This window comes from Danio aesculapii, chromosome 14 (genome assembly GCF_903798145.1).
Source record: "Danio aesculapii chromosome 14, fDanAes4.1, whole genome shotgun sequence".
NCBI lineage: Eukaryota > Metazoa > Chordata > Actinopteri > Cypriniformes > Danionidae > Danio > Danio aesculapii.
In genome coordinates, this window is record NC_079448.1 from 37,662,741 (window position 1) to 37,678,047 (window position 15,307).

General features: G+C 35.0%; 1 protein-coding gene across 1 annotated transcript in view; it reads right to left on the reverse strand.

Moving 5' to 3' along the window:
- Nucleotides 1–15,307, reverse strand: part of pdgfc (platelet derived growth factor c) — a 98,344-nt gene that overhangs the window by 18,467 nt on the left and 64,570 nt on the right. The window contains exon 3 of the mRNA XM_056472762.1: nucleotides 7,769–7,949. Within this exon, the coding sequence (XP_056328737.1) occupies nucleotides 7,769–7,949 (181 nt within the window). The remainder of the gene's footprint in view (nucleotides 1–7,768; nucleotides 7,950–15,307) is intronic.

Genomic DNA, 15,307 nt, shown 5'->3' on the forward strand with positions numbered 1-15,307 from the left:
GCCTTTCTAAAATATAAAAGTAGGCAGCTATATGTTTCTGTGCAAACAAACAGACTCATTTATGCTTTGTGCTATAGCTTAAAGGGATAGTTCACCCAAAAATAAAAAAAGTTACTCACTATTTACCCTCAGGTGATTCCAAACCTTTAGGAGTTTCTTTTTTTCTGTTAAACACTAACTATATTCTGATGAATGTTAGAAACTGGTAACAACTGACTTCAATAGTAGAATAAACTAATATTTTAGAAGTCAATGGCAACTGTTTTCCAACAGTTTTCCACATCTTCTTTTGTGTTGAACAGAAGGAACAAACGTAAACAAGTTTAGGACATTGACTGTAAAAAATATGGACATGGTATCTGTACTGTCACCCACAGGTTTCCTGAAGAGCGCAAATGAAGCTGCAAGTGGGCATGGCCAACTGTAACCATTTTGTTCAATTGTCATCGTGCTGACCAGGGGTAACCAAAAAAGGCGACTGTTCTATAGCCTACAGCTAATCAATCTGTCAGATTCTGGAGTGTTTTCAAGTTCTAAAGAAAATTATAAATGATCTTAAATAAAACAAATACATTTATAGATATGATATAGTATATAAGTGTATAAGAATTTTACTTACATGAGAAATGAAAGCCACTTGAATGGTTTGTGAGCACAACTAAGTCCACTCAGCATGCTATATTAACTGAAAATTGTAAGAAATAATTCCAAAAGGGAATTCACTGTGTAAAGCCACATAAAACAAAAATACAATGTAATACCGAATTTATCAACTTATCAGCCGGAATCAGCTGAGGTGACGTGATGGCAACCAGTGAGACCAAGCTGTCACTCAAGTGGCCAAGCCCTTAATTATGCAGACTTAATATAACTAAATATAAACGAAATTGATGAGTTATAAAAAAAATTACCCCCCTAAGTTGTCATGAAGGGTAATATTAGCTATACACCAAAATCGTTCTTTGTACCAGGCTGTAAATTCAGCTTTTATTCTCCTGTAAAGTTGGTCATTTTAACATTGGGCATAATAGAAATGTGCTCTATTTTTGGAGCCAGGCCTAGTGGAATTTTGATGAATTGCAGTTTCAGTTACTTCCGTATTTGGTTTAGGGCAATTAAAGAGTGAGTAAATGTGACAGAATTTTCAGATTTGGGCAGTTTTCTTTAAATACAAAGCAAGAGACTTTAGAAAACTAAAACCGATTAAAATATTTTCTGAAATATTTTTATATTAACCCTTTAACTGCCCCACCAAGAAAAAACAACTTGGATTGCTTTTCTTAACTTCTAATGTCGTTAGTTAACACACTCAATGCATTTTTTTTTTCAAACCATCCCATCACTTCATAAAAATATATTTATCCCTTATTTAAAAAAAATATTCAAAATAAAACATTTTTGAACACTTCATCACCTTTATTTTTAAAAAGTGTACCATAAATATTTCAGATTCTCATTTAACATGTTTTCTTGTTTTTTTTACGCTAAACCTATATAAAGTGTACACTGTAAAACACATATATGTATGTATGTATATATATATATATATATATATATATATATATATATATATATATATATATATATAAATAATTTTTTTTACAATGCACTCTGGTAAGGTTTTATAAGTGGCCACACATATTACATTTTTCTCTGTTTAAAAAAGAGATGCAAGTATTTTATAAACAGCATATTTATATAAACAGCATGTTTGGTAGCAAATCCAATGAAATTTCCTACTAGATTCCAGTAAATCGTCATTAACCCACTACTGCTGTCTATAAATAAATAAATCATTTTGACAGTAGGTGGTGAATGCTGCCAGAGAGGAGCTGACTTGAACAGCAGAGGAGATTAAAAAATAAGCTCAGTTGAGCATTAAAGTGCTAGAAAGGGAGTTTCTTTGCGAAGGAGGTTCAAACATGTGCACTTTTCATTAGACATACTATGTGCGTCAAAAACACCCCCCTTAAAAATCATAATAATAACACAACTGCAATTTATCATGAGATTTACAACCACAATATTAGTAGAACTGTCAAGCAAAGTTTCATTAAAGTGCAAATGACTTCATTTCGGTGTGTTAAAGGCGTTCTGCCCCACACTCCCTGACATTTTATGACAATATTTCGAATGCTTTTGACATATACATGCTCTAGTCCACAAGCCTCCTGGAATCAAATGCTCTAGTGAGCAAGAAAACAAACAGTGTGCGCTGTGAGTCAGGGCTGGAGGAGGCTGTGCTGGAATTGTAGGTTCCAGCTCAACATCCTCCTCCACAAACACTATAAATAGAGCTGGATTCAGCCACACCTTCTCTGATGTGAGATCTGTGTTCAGAAAGCAGCCATAACACACCACCTCCTCTGCTCAAAGAAAAACACACCACCTGGTATAAAGAGCAGACATTGTACTCATTTGCACCTCATTCTATAGAAAAGCATAGTTTATTTTATATGTCAAAACCAAAAACGTAACAAAGTATTTGTTTTTCATTACATTTTTTTTGTGTCGTTGCTTAAAATATCTCCCTTGGCAAAACAACATTTGTTTATCAATCATTAAAACACCATTAGGATTGGATTTAGGAAATAAATAAGACATTTCATCCATTTACACCATAGAAAAAGCCGGAAGAAATTAGCTTTTTACTGCTAGAGAACTCTGATAATGCCAATAGGTTGTGCTGTATTTATCATCTGCCATAGTATCACAGTTGTTGTTTTAACCAGATTCAAGCTTAAACATTAAATAATAAATAAAATGTAATTAAAATAAGAATTCGCCTGTGTAAAGCCTATTAGAATGCTATCAGACTGACACTATTATTGAAATTATTAAATATCTGTAGGATTTCTTCTCAAGCTCCTTAATATCAATAAAACTATATAATATCCCTAGAAAAATTAAATAATTATATAATGTGTGTATGTATATATATATATATATATATATATATATATATATATATATATATATATATATATATATATATATATATATATATATATATATATATATATATATATATATATATATACATAGTCTCAGCATACATAAGTACCCCCCCCTCACAAATCTCTCTTTTAAATTAATATTTTAGATAAGAAGCTTTACAATATTTTATTTGTGGATATACATAAGATTAGTCAGTACTAACAAAAAACTTACGATTACGGTCCAACTAGTGCACAAGTAATAACTAGTGGACCACTGCGTAAAACATATGCTGGAATAGATGGCGGTTCATTCCACTGGGGTGACCCCTGATAAATAAAAGACTAAGCTGAAGGAAAATGAATGAATGAATGAATTATTGATCTCCTAACTAATCAAATATCAAATAATTCTTAGTTGCAGTCCTAGCCTTATGTACCATGAAGTGCAAACAACAGTACAACAAACAAGTTAATAATGCTTGACCTAAATTTAGCTTTACATTTTCTGATCTTTCTGATTTAATAATTCTAATCAAAACATTTATGAAGCCCAATACAGTTTGATTCTTGAATGAATCTGAATAAATAATAATTCATAAATTCATGAGTCAAAGATTTATTCATAAAGAGCGTCCAGATACACACACTTACAGTTTTAAACACACTAAAAATGAACTGATCACAATACTTTTGAACATTAGTGTACATTACTGTGGCTGCATTTAAAAAATCCATTACTAAATTTCTATAACTTGCCAACAAAACACTGCTATGTGCTGTCTGTGTTTGTTTGTTGGCAGGTTCTGTGGTTGCACAGTCAGTTACACCACCGTTCTTGCTCTCAAATCAGCGAAAATGCAGGTCAGTTTTAAAAAAAGATTCACAGATCAGCATCAGCACTTTTAACAGAAAAGCAGCATGAGATCAGAAGTAAATGGCATATGGAAGTGCCATATGTGTTTTTCTTTGCCTTGCACTCATCCGCAGCCACATTTGTCCTGTCTAATTTTGGTGGCCTCTCTCTCCCTCTCCCCACAATCAACGGTAAAATAATGACACTTCAGCAGAATAGACGCAGCCATTATCTACCAGAAGGAGATAAAGCACACCTTTGTTCACGGAAAACAATGAGAGCCATATTGGATCAACGTAGCAAAGCGTTCAGACACGCTCTGAAGGCTCAGTAAACAAATGTGAGGGAAAGTGGAGTCATAAAACTTTGACAGGCATCACACATCAAAGCCAAGCATGTCTATTAAATCATTTCAGGGGAATAATCCTTTTCAAATGTGCCGTGTGACGCCTGTCAGGGTGTAAATTAAAGGGAGGAAACTGAACCATGGCCAAGGTGGAAAACACCGTAGCCCGGCCCGCTGTGGTTTTCACCACCACATGAAGTGAAACATTGAGGAGAAGGTCTCTGAGGTAGGAATATGATTATAACTTGAAATTTCCAACTTAGTAGGTGCCATTTCAGGTTGCCAGGTCATTTCAGAGGAAGGGATGGTGATTACGCCAACAGATGCATTAATAAAATATACAGTAAGAATGGATATAAAAGAATGTAACAAAATGGATGTATTTATTCTTAATGGTTCAAAAAACCAGAGTACTTTTTTAAAAATGAATAAATTTTTTTTGATTTTAACAGATTTGTGTGTGGATAAACATGGATGATTTTAAGCTTTTGTCAGTTAAATTTCACCTACAGGGTTTAAAATCATTATTGGGGCGGGATCAAAATGGGTGACGTAGTGCGAATCTGCTAGTGGAGTGATGACACGTTGGTTTCTCATTATTATTCATAGCTGAGTTTCTTATCCTATTAGAAGACTCTGCTTCTTAATTATTCATGACTGCACATGCTTTCCAAAGACAGACCTGTCAAGCTGTGAGACTGTAGTATTTAGCCGTTCATGAAGGGTTGTATGTGTTTGTTTCCATGATCCATGGGGTTTGTTGCATGGTTTTCTGGACATCGATGCTGTCAGGGTCGATATAGCAAAGCTTTTTGTGTGCAGCATTTTTTTCTTGAGAGCTGTACGAGAATTGGAGAATGGCAGACTTTGTATTTTATCAGTTGAGTATGTTACCATTCAGACACATAACCGATCTGCTGCCCCTGTTTAAAATCATCCAAATTACTGGCAGGGTTAATGGTTGAAATAGCTAAGGCAAGAGACCTGCTGAACTGCTATCCACTGTGTCTGCATTCAGACCCGGGGATAAAGGAGGAGAGAAGTCCTCCTCATTTATAGTGTTTATATTAACATGATTATCTTTATAATGTTATAACAAATTGTGGTTATGTGTATATATTATATGAAATTTGACCTATCATATATGTAGAAGGGCATTAAATTACTGTTTGTTTCTTTGCATTTTACTTTGTAAACTACAAAATCATGGGTCTCCTCACGGTTTGAGAACAATTCGGAGGTACAGTTGAACTGAAAGAGACCCTTTGAGAATATTTTATTTGTACCCGTTTTAAATCTGCTCTGCAATGAAAATTTTGGAAAAAAAGGGTTAATGTGAATAAACTTGAATTGAATTATCTCTAATTTTTTTAAGTTTATTAGGGACCTGATTTCTGTTTAGTTTTTTCCCAAATAATTTTTTTTTTTCTTGATTTAGTTTTTTGTTTTCTAGACTTCATTTAACTAATGAAAGATATTTTAGCAATCAAAAAACCTGTCCAGGTAATTGAAATCAAGAAACTCATACAAATTGATGATTTATTAAGACTTTAATCCTATATGTAATTATTTCATTTTTATAAAATTAAATCGACCTAAACTATATTTTTATTTTGGTGTGTATTAAAGAAAATGCTGTGCATTTCCATGCGAACATAACAATAACTGTTCTGATTTAATCCTATAAAATACAACAAATTAAGTTCAATTTAATTAAATTCATAACTAGATTCTGTGATTTCATCTGTGTTTTCTCCACATTGTGGAATTTAAGGGGGTCTCAAACATGTTCTCAAAGATGATAAAATAGTACTGAACAGTAATAAAACAAATCCTATTTTAAGAGTATAGATCTGTGTATTCAGTTTTAAAGTGACAGTCAGTTCATTTTAACATGATAAATGAGAATTTGTTGTTGTTGACCTGAAAACTGCTCTAAAAAACAGATTAAAGAATTGGGGCTCATTCTGGAGTTGTTATTAATGTAGGGGACCCAGCAAATCATAATAAAGTTTTTTAAAACGCAAGTATAAGTGGTCTCTATTTTAATGATCTAGGCGCAAAGTCTAAAGCGCATGGCGCAAAAGCATTAAGGCAGCTTTACTTACAGGAACGCTTCACTAGTGAGAAAACAGTTAAACAGACCATCTGCAGTGCAGAGATAAAGGGGGAGCCTCCTCAATTTGGCCTCTTTACTTTCTCTTTCTCTTTGTCATCTATTAACCTACATATTTAATTTTGTTTGTTCCAAACAGTCCTATGCCCCATATGGTCCAAAACCTAATCTAAAAAAATCTAAGCTTGTTTTTAATAAAACAAATATAAATATGCATATAATAAATACTACCACTACTACTAATAATAATAATATTAATAATAATATTGTACAAAGCAAATTGTCATGAATAAACTGAAAAAAGCCCCCCAGACGAAGAAGGCATGAAAGCAGTGGTTTTTATATTTATGTAGAAAATAATATTTTTTGTAATATTTTAATCCTTTTTCATTTATAAATATATTTGTTTATTGCTCTACATTTTGTGCGTAATAAGCAATGTGTAAGCGGTTAAGTCGCACAACTAATGCGCTCTGTGCTGCACTTTAGACCAGCTTTCAGCTATTGCGCAGTCTATTTCAGTTCCTCAAAATAGCAATGCTCCAACAATGCGCCTTAACACACCTCCATTCTGGACCGACACACCCATGAGTCCACAAAGTGCTGCAAATGGATTTGCTATTTAAACAACTTGGCGCAAAATGGGAAAATTAGGGTTGCGCTGGTCTGAAAATAGCAACAAATTGGGGCAAACAAGTCTTGCACCTTATTGCGCCGGGTGTATGATATGGCCCAGTAAGTTAGTCTTAAGGATATCTACAAACTAGTGTGCTCCTTAACAGTGATAAAATTCACATTTAGTTATAAACATCCAAAGTGTGCGGTTTGTCATTTCCACCTTAAGAGATCACAGATTTTTTTGATGTCCCCTCATACTTTAGTTTCTCATCAAATCTTCTGACCAATCAAATGCTCTATAGTATCTGACATGCCCCGCCCCCTTCAATATGTTATTGCTATATGCTCTTGAACTCAACCACTCTCACTGTCAGAGCTTTGATAAACTTAATGATATCAGCTGTGTTTTACAAAGGGGAGGGAGCTACTCTATGTCCCACCCTGTTTTCATGTTTCAGTTCAAATAAAGTCCCACATTAAAAAAAAATGCACATTTCAAAGCCCTTAACAGCACCTTTAAAAGTTTTGCTCAGGGCCCTAGGAATTCTATAGGACCAGCTCTGATTTAACCACATGAGCATGTACACTGCAAAAACAATGTGATCAAAAATATTTTCAGCTACTTCAGGAAGTAATTGAAAGTGGACAAGTTTAAAATATTTCAGACTTCATCTATACATGTATTTAGTGTCGTCTACTTGTGATGGGATTAACAAAACCACATCTTAATACCAAGTATAAACAGAGCCCAAAGGGGACAAGCACTAAGTGTAAGCTCTGATTATCTCCAATTATGTATTTCAGTTCATCAGATGGAGAAATAATTTGTGGGTCATTAGGGATTAACAAAACAAGCATTATATAAAATAGCATATGATGAATGAGCCATTGATTACCTGTTGAAGCAAAGAATAGCGGATGCTGAACCCTGGGTCTGAGGGAAAGTATTCATCAGAGACGAAGCGAACCAGGATTTGGTTTCCCTTGGACACCTGGGGTCCAGGAACCATCTCTGATCCACACCAACGACCCAACACCATCCCTCCAACAGGCTCCTCCACCTCCACATAATCATACCTGCAAAAGTCAACAACAGCATTGTTTTAATGTACTTACATTGTTAGATTGGCAAATGTGGTCACTTATGTCTGAATGACTTACAGTTGAATTTCTAAACTTGCAGTTGAATATTATTAGCCCTGGGCAACACGGTGGCTCAGTGGTTAACACTCGCCTCGCAGCAAGAAGGTCGCTGGTTCGAGTCATGACTGGGTCAGTTGACATTTCTATGTGGAGTTTACATGTTCTCCCCGTGTTCGCGTGAGTTTCCTCCAGGTGCTCTAGTTTCCCCCACAGTCCAAAGACATGCGCTATAGGTGAATTGAAAATACTAAATTGGCTGTAGTATGTGTGTGTGTGTGTGTGTGAGTGTGTGTATGGATGTTTCCCAGTACTGGGTTGCAGCTGAAAGGGCATCCGCTGTGTAAAACATATGCTGAATAAGTTTATTTATATTTATATCTAAATTTATTTTATATTTATTAAGGTCAATATTATTAGCACCCATAAGAAATATTTTATAATAACCACTGTTGTGCCATAAACATGACTTCACTAATTTACCTAACTTTCCTAGTTAACCTAAATTAACTAGTTTCCCTTTTAAATTGCAGCATCATCTGAATACTATTACCTTGTACAATAAAAAATCTCTGTGGCCTTAAATTTTTAAGCTGAATCAAATTAACCTCATGAGTCATTTGAACTTATTGAACTTATGTTAAACTCCCTTAAAACAGCTTGGGTAACTTATAAAATTAAGTTAGATCATGATTCATTTAGTTTAATAAGTTACAATGACCTAGAAACATATGCTGTTATGACTAATTGATCATATAATTGTTTACAGTGTAGGGAAATAATATGTCAAAGAAAAAGGAAATTAGTAATTAAAAATGAATGATTTAAAAATGTGTGAAAATCTTTTCTACGTTAAACAGCACTTCAAATTTGATTTCAAATTTCACAGAAGGGCTAATAATTTTGACTCCAGCTGAAAAAAACTTTTATTTGGTTTTTATTTGTAAAATTGGTCAAAGTAAAAGTCAAGACATTACAACAGATTTCAAATTAATGTTCTTTTGAACTATCATATAGAACTATTGAACTATCATACTGTAAATATACTGCAAAATTCATTAAGTTAAGGTAACTTAAATGGTTTGAGGAAACCAATTGCTACAAACCATTTAAGTTAAAAAAATAATCGTAATGAGTACTGTGAACTTAATCCATTTGAGTAAACTAAGCAATTTGAGCACAGTAAAACCCAATAAATGAAGAGAACTCAAACCAACTGAGTACTGTAAAACCCAATAAGTTAAGGCAACTCAAACCGTTTGAGGAAAACGATTGCTACAAACCATTTGAGTTAATAAGCTAATCTACAAACGAGTATTCAATCTACAAATGAGAATTCAATTCACCTTTATTTGTATTGCGCTTTTACAATGTAGATTGTGTCAAAGCAGCTTCACATAAAAGGTCATAGTAAACTGAAACAGTACAGTTCATTTTTCAAAGTTTAAGTTAAGTTAAGTTTAGCTCAGCTCAGTGTGGTTTAATAATCACTACTGAGAGTTCAAACACTGAAGAGCAAATCCATATATGCGCAGCTCTACAGATCCCGAACCATGCAAGCCAGTGGCGACAGTGGCGAGAAAAAAAAAAACTTCACCAATTGGCGGAGTAGAATTTACTTTTCAATAAATTTTGAGTTAACTACACTCATTTCATTTGATAAAGTTGACTGTTGGGTTTTACTGTGTATAATTGTTTCATTTGCATATCTATATCATATTTATATGTGTTCATTTAACATTTTGTTCAATTTAATACATTTTATGTGATTTATATCAGCTGTTTTTAAAAATATTTATATATTTAGTTTTAAGTTAAATGAGAAATGTTTTTAATTTTCACAGCATTCATTCATTTTTTTTTTTCGGCTTAGTCCCTTTATTTATCAGTGGTCGCCACAGTGGAATGAATCGCCAACTTATCCAGCATATGTTTTACGCAGCGGATGCCCTTCCAGCTGAAACACATCACTGGGAAACACCCATACACTCTCATTCACACACATACAATATGGACAATTTAGCTTACACTGCTATAGCGAATGTCTTTTTACTTATGGGGAAAACCAGAGCACCCAGAGGAAGCCCAGCCGAGGCTCGAACCAGCAACCTTATTGCTTTGAGGTGACATTGCTACCCACTGCACCACCGTGCCTTTTACTTACTTTTCTTAATGTATTCTGATCAAACGTCCTTAGTGAACATAAAACCCTTACTATTGACAGCAGTGCATGTATATCCAATATAATATTAATAAATAAAAAAAAAAATTCAAATTTAATCAAGAAGGTCTTAAGGAAAAGTATCACTTGAACTGAGACTTTATTCTGTCCTTTGTCTGAGAATGCCAGCAGCATCTGATCATGTGCACCTGATGCTAACTGTGTGTCATCATCACTGCCAGAAAGCAGAAATCCAGCATCCCATCCCTCCGGTTGACCACCAGCACCACTCATGTGCCTGAACGACTATATAGAGATGATGACCTAAGCTTAACACTGCTCTGACACTATATAGCAAATAGGTAACTGTCCACTAGCATTCACTGTGAGGCAAGGGAAAGCTAAGGGCTACGAGCAGGTCTAATGCTTTGAGCGCTTCCATGGGGAACTATGGCAATGAGGCTCTTAAAGACACACTATTAAACAGGCATTCAAACAAAGGCAGAAAATACAGATGGGAAACAAAATGGGGGATGAGGACAAAGAGAAGCCACAGGTTTTATCATTGTTTTTAAATCTATGGCAATGAGGCAATTTACAGCCACCCTATTAAACACAGAGATTCAAATAAAGGCAGCGAGTAAATTTGGGAAATGTAGAGGAGGGAAAAGGAGAACTGGAGGGAGATTAAATGCTTTAGAGAAAGTGAAGAATGAATAAGATTCAAAGGCTATGGACATGTAAGATGGTAAAATTATATTTATCTTTATTTGATCTCAAGCTAATATGCTAACGCATTAGGCTTTTCATAAGCTACAATAGCTGTGACCTAGAAATCCATCCACTCAAGCATTTAATGAAGTGAATAAGCTACGACCCAAAGCACAGCTAAATGCATTAACTCAATCACCCAGATCCCGCAGAGAACACGAGAGCTAAAGCTATCTTTTATCATGACATACAAAAACTTATTGGATTCTGGGATTGCTCAGGTGTCCCAAATTGCCGCTCTGCAACTGACGGACTGATCTTTTTTTGGGGGGAATCACAAGAAATCAAATTTATACTAAATTACCCTCGAAAAAAAGCAAAATTACATTGGTTAACTTTCCAAAACACTCATCTCCATACAAAAGTACCTATACAGTAAATTCATATAGTGGCACACAAGGAGAACCGGTCTAAGAAAGAGGAGCACCTGCTGAAATAATGGCATCATTTATTTTAACGGTCCATAAAGTCTCTGTTTTAACACCAGCTTCACTAAAGAAATTATGGTATGATGTAAAGATACTTGAATCGAACTTGAGTTATGTTCCCAATCTGACTGCAATCTGCAGAGTGAAAAAAACAAAAATAAGATGGAAACAGACACGCACATGCAAGCATGTGTTTTATGTAAAAAACTAGATAAGACTTGCATTGAATTCATACTAAAAAATTGCGTACGGACGAAGTTGTAAATGTGAAAAAAATCTGATGTATGAAACACTGCGTACGCAGAATCCCACGCATATTCTCTTTGTATATCCGAATTAACATGAAACTGAGCGCACGTGCACGAGCGCAAAATGCATCCCTGCCTCGTCCCCATTATAAATATGGTAATGACTCCACTTTGGCAAAACAAAATGAAAAAGCAATGCAAAAGCAAGCAAGCAAGAAGAGAAACTTCACAGTATGTAAATTGGAGGTGCTCCTATCGGAGGTAGACCGGAGAAAAACTGTTATTTGCAAGTTTGTCCTCCGGAATTAATAACTAAAGAAAAGAAATAGAGTGGGAGAGTCTATCTGACGCAGTGGGGTCTGAACATAGCACTGTGAGTGAATTAAAAAAAGAAATTGTCCGATGTAAAGGTGCAGGTAATGAGGAGAACAGCGGCGCACCGTTAAAGAATGGACCGAACAGGCGGGGGAACAGGGGATGCTGAACTAATACCCTTTGAGGAGAGAGTTGCCTCAATTGTGGGCGACACTTTACTAGTACTAGTAGTATCCGTGTCTGTGGGAGACACAGATGTATTAGAGGAACACTTTGTTAGCATCACCCCTGCATTTCAACTGCCCAATCACTTTTGAGCATCACATTATTATTTGCACAGTTATTGAATGGAAATGTTTCCGATTCACCTATGCAAATCCGTCTACAGATGGCACCTTTATAGCAATGTGCATGCAGTCGATTGCTCCGATTACACTGAAAAAACTGGCGATTGCTGCAAATTGCGCTTTAATGTTTGGCTGGTCAACTGCATGGTATGAAACCTTAAATACCTGCAAGACATATGGATGATCCTGTCCCATACAGCTGGCATTGCACGGCTCAAAGACGTTTGCCAGTCCCTTTTGAAAAGAAGCAGTTGCCAGGATACTTTGTTGGTGCGATACTTTGTAGTGTGCAATTTAACATATTTGCCTATAGGAGTCACCAATGGAAATAAAACAAACACACACAAGAAATACATGTACGCCAGACATGAAGTTGGCACGGACCAACGCATACTCTCATGTTAATTTCATCGTTGGTAAATCCAAATGTGAGCGTGAGATCTGGCGTACACAAAGTTTTGTGAGTACGCAGCATTGATACATGAGGCCCCAGGTGTCTCTAGAGTTTTTTTTATTTATACACAATCATCACAAAAAATATAAATTCATTTTAGTCTGCGCGCACAAAATTCAAACAGAAAACTAACATTAAAACACACACACACACACACACACACACACACACACACACACACACACACAAAATGTTCTTTAAATAGTATATTTAATTTCTAGTTTTCTTTTAGTTTACACTGGCAATTTACATTATGAATTTATGAAATGAAAAAACAACAACATGTCAAAACATGCAAACTACCAAGACTTAAAATGAAAATAAATAGTATAAAAATAAACTTCTTATTATTAAACACTTCTTATATTATACAATATTACTATTTTTACTGTCATTTTTGATCTACTAAAGGCAATCTTTACAGTAATGGCATGGTAAATCTGTAATAGTCATTTTTAAATACAATCTAAGAAATAAATCCATAAAAAAATATAAAAAATTCTGTCAGCTTATAATTGTTAGCTTATTCATTTATATGACCAAGCTGAACTATTAAAATTTTAAATAAATTAACTTTAAACTTACATTAAGCAGCAGAGTTTTCAACATCAAAAGCTGTCAAATCGAAGATCAAGATGCTATGCAGAAGTGTAAATGAACAGAAAACACTATGGGGAATATCATACACCTGGCGCAATAAGGTGCAAGACGTGTTTGGCGCGATTAGTTGCTATTTTCAGACCAGCGCAACTCTAATTTTTACGTTTTGCGCCACGTTGCTTAAATAGCAAATCCATTTGTGCCACTTTGTGAACTCATAGGTGTTCCGGTCTAAAAAGGAGGTGTGTTAAGATGCATTGTTGTAGTGTTGCTATTTGAGGAATTGAAATAGACTGCGCAATTGACCAGCTAAAAACTGGTCTAAAGTGCAGCGCAGAGCGCATTAGTTATGCACCTATGCAGGTCCAAACGCTTAGATATTGCTTAATACACACAGGATGTAGAACAACAACACAAATACCTTTACATATGAAAAAAAGGATTAAAATGTTCCAAAAATTATTATTTTGTACATAAATATAAAAACCACTGCCTCCATGCCTTCATGTCAGGTGTTTTTTTTTTTAGTTTATTCATGACAATTTGCATTTGTATAATTTATTATTTAGTTAGTAATAACTAACTTTTTGACCACACTTCTTTATTATTGTTCATTTATTCGTTTGCTGGAAATTAGAACTGAATTTAGAAATAGTTTTGAAACAAATCTTTGTGCTTAAACTAAATGAAATATGTAGGCTAATGGATATCTTCAGTGGAGTCAATACAACACCGTTTCCTTATCCACTAAAGTAAAGGAGTAAAGTATAGAGTAAAAGTAAAGAGGAAGTCGAATGTAGAAGGCTCGTTCTTTATCCTCATGCAGATGGTCTGTTTAACCATTTTCTCGCTAGTAAAGCGTTCAGTTTTTCCACTTACAACGTCCACCATGTAAATAGCAAATGTGCCATGGTGCAATGCGACTGACTTTTAAAGGGAATGGGAGATGAGACTTTGATTGGTTTAATGCACGTTATGCTCAAAACACACCCTGAACTCATTAAGAGAATAAGCACAACCCTGTTAGACCATGCACCGGGGCGTAGCACATATTTTTCTGCCCTTAAAATAGCAAAAGTGGATTCGGACATGCCCTAAATGCTTTTGCGCCATGCGCTTTAGACTTTGTGCCTAGATCACTAAAATAAAGCCCAATGAATTACAAGCTGCAGACCTTTACAGTTAAATTTATCAAAGCATATTGTTTATTGTTCATAATGCAATTAAAAATGTCTTTGTAATGAATTTATATAAACCCACACCTGGTTAAACAGGATTGTGGGTTTTAGCATCAAAGTATCTCATGCTAAAGTGCTTTAACTCTAGTAAATTCACCTCTTATGTCTCTCATGGCCCTCTAATGGCCTCTAAAATACAGTCTTTTGATGCAACTTGGCCTGAACACAGTGGCCTGAGCTTTTTTTTAAATAACGAAAAAAAAAACATCAGTATTGAGGTTGTGTTACTGCTGCCTGCGTGGCCTCATTGCTCCTGCAGGGTTCAATAAAGGCTGGTTTCAGTGGCCAAAGCCAAAGCCTGGTACTAATCATTCGATCTGGACAAGAACCCTTTTCCTATTCTCCATGTGCCAACACCACCGTTTGGCTTTCTAGAGTAATTGTTTACCCTCTGTCTAATGCTTAAAACCACATTCAATAAAAACAACACAGGTCGTCACGCACCTCACTAAAAAAAGACAAGCTTGCTGTCTAAATGGACACTGGAGCCTGATTTTCTGACACATTTAGCTTTGATTTCCAGTATGCCAATACACTGAACAAAAGACCCGAGGGCTGAAAGCTTTCTGATGAATGTGTGTTGAGGAAAACACCTGTGGGTGTTTGAGAAAATCATTAAGTTGCAATTGTTATCCAATACAAGTTGGTAAAAGAAAACATTTTTCCTGCTTATAAAAGAAAACGATATACTGTATGCCGTAATCATGTCCACGTTTTGTGATAATTGGAAATG